The sequence below is a fragment of the Abramis brama genome (assembly GCF_963993115.1).
Source record: "Abramis brama genome assembly, chromosome: 8".
Lineage (NCBI taxonomy): Eukaryota > Metazoa > Chordata > Actinopteri > Cypriniformes > Leuciscidae > Abramis > Abramis brama.
Window position 1 is genome coordinate 30,379,036 of NC_139970.1, and position 4,961 is coordinate 30,383,996.

Genomic DNA, 4,961 nt, shown 5'->3' on the forward strand with positions numbered 1-4,961 from the left:
CAAAATAAATACACGTCTTATGTACATTTAAAGCTATCATTTATCCCAAACAAATGCATAGTAAGGAAAAATAAACAACTATGGAAGTAATCGATATCCAACCTGTCCTCTTGCCAGGAAAAATACAGTATTTGTACCACTTATTGCATTTCAGTAAAACACACAAAAAGGAGTTCAATCAATCTTCAGATTGTGCTCTTTCAAACATTTTGCCGACGTAAAGCGAATCCTCTTCGACACATATCATAGTTTGGACTGAATCCAACTCTTTGGTGTTCTGAAGCTACATTTCATTTTCTAATTACCTGGCGGCGACTCCCACACAAATTTCCGAAGCACTGTTTCTTATCAAGCGCTGCTTTTAAGAGACCTTAATTCATAGTGACTCGCCGTTCGTGGCTCACATACTCATGACTGTTCTGCGGTTTGGTTCTACAACCAAGACTATAGCTCTGTCTTGAAATTATTCACCTTGTGATACAAGTACGAGTAGTCGCTTACAGGAATATTATGGGTTCAGTACAAGATAAGCTCAGCTGACAGAACCTGTGGTACCACAAAAACTCAATTTCAATGGGGCCAATTTGTAAACGTTAAAATTCTCGATGTTTCAATTGTATAACAGGAGACGTAAAGAATGTTTTAACATGATTTTAGTGTGAAAACCTTGTTACCATGTCAAAGCAACGTCTTAAATTCTAAATAGACCGTACAAATATGAGAACTTTACAGCTCAAATAATTCACAAGTTTTAACAGAAGAATTAATGCAAGTGCTTATATAAAATTATAAGCTTCACATTTCAAATTGGAATTCCACTGTAAACTTGATTTTCTATATATTTTTTTAAAACTATTTTTGTGTTCATCAACATTACATCACAAATGATGTAAATTAAGCTTAACTTCTTACTAAACCCAGAATATTCCTCTATAGTGGAGTAAAACTGTAAAACTGCCCACAAGATCTTGCACATTGTATATTTTACGTGGCACCTCAATTCTACAAGGTAAAAAAGGCACATTAAAAGTAGTTATGTCATAAATAATGACCTCAAAGTATGCAGACAAACGAAGAAACAAAAAACATGTCAAGAATGTCCCATCTGGCAAATGAGCCAAGTTCTCATCAATTAGCTGGTTTTGTGACCACAGGAGCCGTACCAACGGCAGGGTTTGGTCCTGTTGTACCTGATGAACTGCCAAAACCCAAGATTAACCAACACACCCAAATCCTAATTAGTATCATCAGCAGAGGTCCTGATAGCCCTCCCGCGGCGCCGTCAGAACAACGAGAGCGGGCAGCTCTAGTTCTGGTGCCTTTTCATGTGGAGGGCCAGGTGGTCCGATCGGGAGAAGCAACGGCTACATACGGCGCACTGGAAAGGTTTGGCCCCCGTGTGCTTCCTGAAGTGGCGCGTTAGCTCGTCAGAGCGGGCGAAGCGCCAGTCGCAACCCTCCCATGAGCACTTGTATGGCTTTTCGCCTGCAAAAAAAACACAGGCCAATACAGTTTGAGGGGAGAGCACCATCACAATTTCGTAGGATAAAACATTGGCAAGAAAAAAAGGTCTTTCCATTGAGTCGTCCTAATGGGCTGTACACAATAACATACAGCGCGACTATTATTATCTGATTCACAAACAAATTACACCAATTTTTACATGGAAAACATGAATAATAATTATAATTTTATAAAATATTACAATGTTTTTCTGAATAAATTGGTAAAGGTTAGTTTTTTGTTGTATTGATTAGTATATCTGTTAAATAAATAGCAATTGAACTGCATAATTTGGGCAGGTTGATTTGAACTAATGTTGTTTTTAACTAATGTTTTTGTCATGCATCAAGTTATACCATACCATACCGGGGACATTATAACATGCCTGAATGACTCAAATGACTCAGCTTGTGAATCAGAATCAAATCACTAAATGTGTAATTCTGTTTAGTCAACTTTATTGAACTAACGAAAATTGTGTGAACAGCTCTGTTGTCTGTGTGATATTGCTGCTTATTAAAAGTCTTACTTACCTGTGTGAGTACGTAAATGGGCCTTCAAATGTGAGGACTTGGTGTATACCTTCTTACATCCTGACGAATAATACAATAAATGTCAGTATACATCATAACCTTTACCATTGAAACCTTATATCCATTATATGAACGTTAAAGGGATAGTTCGTCCAAAACCAGTATGACTTTTTTTCTTCTGTGGAACATAAAAGAAGATATTTTGAAAAATGTCTCAAGTGTTTTCTCTCCGTTACAAAAAGAAGTTCTTCAAAATATCTTCCTTTGTGTTCCACAGAAAAAATAAAGTCATTCAGGTCTGGAATGAGGGTGAGTAAACAATGGGTCAACTATCGTTTTAACATTCTGGCCAGCTCTGACTTGTCCAGCAGATTCAAATACAATGTCAAAAGGTTATGCCATTGTGTCCTAAGCCTTTTAGTCCAACTTATAGACCGGTAATTGCCAGATGATTAGTCACGTCAGTCCACAACATCTATTCAACAACGTTTAATCACCTGAATAGCCATTTAAGCCTGCGCTGTGTCATTTATTTGGAAAAAGCTGTGGCTTCCTTCTAAGACCTTGAATATCATGTCAAATAAAGTGTATACTATATTCACATACTGAAGAGTCTAGATGCTAAATTCAATCTTACCTGGTACATCGCAGTGATGTATCCTCCTTTTGTCTAGATCGGGATTGTTCCTGCGGTTGTATTGGGCAGGTCCTGCTTGTGTCTGGACAGAAAGTGCTGGTCCGGGAGTAAGACACGACATTTTAGATGCCATGCTGGCAGCATATGACGGAGGTGGCGATAAGTTCTGTACGAGTTCTTTCCTCCTGTCTGGGCTGCCCGGTTCTGAGTTGGGAGGGGATGGTGGTAGATAGGCCGCCCTCTTCTGAGGATGCTGACCAAACTGGGCAGGTAGAGAATAGCCACTGCTGCCCATGTTACAAAGAGATCTTTCTGCAACATGACTAGGCGGTGGGTTAATGCCATTGTACGTTGACATCGGAGAGCATGCGGCATTGTGGGAATCTGTGCAAGAGTGGCCTCCAGGCACATTGGGCTCAAGCTCCGAAGTCAACAGCTGAAACAGAGGGACTTCTGGGAATTCGAGGGATGGGGTCTCGTGCTTGACGTAAACATTGTTCCCTGTTTCCGCAGATGGGCTGTAGAGGTTCATGTACTCTGTGTGCGTCATGGCGGGCGCAACGGAGCCGTGGCAACTGGAGTAGTTGAAAGACGAATGCAGCGGTTCCGTCTTTATCTGTGTCGCTGCAGATCGAACGGGTCTACACATGCCGGTCCGTAGGTAGGTGACGTCAGGTAAAAAAACATTCATGTTTATGCTGTACGGCGCTCCTTGGTCCATCGTCAAGGAATTGTCTTGGCAAAACTTCTTATGGTCTGACAAAACGTGAAACTGAGGCTGCAGGTATCCATCCATGTCTGATCTGAGGGTCAGAAAAAAACAGGTTTTTACCAATGTCCGAGACTTTTTTGAGGAAAAGCACAAAACATCTGTCGTCTTTCACATCACAGTTCAGGAAAGTCACTCAGTGAAGGTTTTGGGACGGTGTGAGTTCTTATGTTCCCATCAACATTCATGACACACTACATACATTAGTCACACGGTATTTAAGAGTCAGCTGATTGGCTCAAAACACAGCATATTTCCAGCCAAGCAACTGTCATTGACATGGGAAACATAATTGACATCTTTCTCCACTTATTATATATTTTAATCCACTTTGGCATAATCCTTTAAGCTTTCAAGTAAACAAGGCAGAAATTCCTGAGAATTGCAAGGTAAGTTCAGAGGAATGAATCTTCAACCTGTTCTTTTTTTCTATTGTTCACCTGCACAGTAGATCAATGTAAACTCTCCAACTGAAAGATCAACACAAACTTAGTAATATTCCTGTCATTTTTATGTCAACAAGTCAGCTTGTGTGCATGTCTAAATACACTAGGCTTGTTGCTACCTTACACCGAAGAAGGAACCCCCATGTAAGCTCTCTCTCTCTCTATCTATCTGCCATCCATAAACTAGGAAATACTCCATCTGAATTTAGAGCCTACAGCTGCTCTGCTGTTATGGAGTTTTCAGATTAAGGTCAGAGCAGAGTTCAGCACAATTCATCCAGCATGCTTAATATATAGGCTATAACGTAGTGGAGAACACCATGAGAAAACATTACTATAAAATGTAAGCTGTGCAGCGATCATGTTACGCTTTAGATCAAAAGCATAAATAACACTGGCATTTCGGAAAGCATGGCACCCAGCACTGTTTACCAATGTAACATGCGATTACAGATTCACTCTACCAGAATGTGATGCTTTGATGGACTGTCATTAAATCCACTGTAATCGTCCTTTCTCAATTCCGCGCTCAGTTCTTAGAGGTGTTTTATTCTAGCCGTGGATCCTGCTCAACAAAGCGTTGCCCATAACGCATGTCCTCCGCTGAAATAACCTGGAGATCACGTCATACAATATGCCGCAAATGAAAACGACACGACAGACAGCCAGAGATGGCAAGCGCTTTACGCGTTTGACAAGACAAATTACGCAACTGCCTCGTTTCAATGCCTCAAAACGGGGCGGGGCTTTGTACATTTAGTAATTCATCCAAACAGGTTTTCAGGATCTGTAATTGTCTAGTAAAGAAAAACAAACATGGTAATGCACTGTAAAAAAATAAAAACATAATGTTAATTATTATTATTCAAATTACTGTTGTTGCTGTTGTTATTTTTATTATTATATTAATACAATTGGTTGCTGTAGTTGCCAGAACTTTACCATTCAAATACAGGCACTTTAGTGACTAAATGTATGCCATTAAATCATAGCGTTAATATACCAACCTATTTGAGCTATTAAAATGTTTTTAAAAACATAATTACACAGGTAGATCTTAAAAGTTAATCAAA

General features: G+C 39.7%; 1 protein-coding gene across 1 annotated transcript; it reads right to left on the minus strand.

Annotated features, from left to right (window-relative positions):
* Positions 1–4,589, minus strand: klf5b (Kruppel like factor 5b). The gene is made up of 4 exons (XM_084122154.1): positions 4,353–4,589; positions 2,674–3,476; positions 2,037–2,096; positions 1–1,485 (listed from the first exon to the last, which is right to left on the minus strand). The coding sequence occupies exons 2-4, from the start codon at positions 3,467–3,469 to the stop codon at positions 1,307–1,309; spliced, it is 1,035 nt and encodes a 344-aa protein (XP_083978280.1). The 5' UTR covers positions 3,470–3,476; positions 4,353–4,589; the 3' UTR covers positions 1–1,306.
* Between the last annotated feature and the right edge of the window lie 372 nt (positions 4,590–4,961).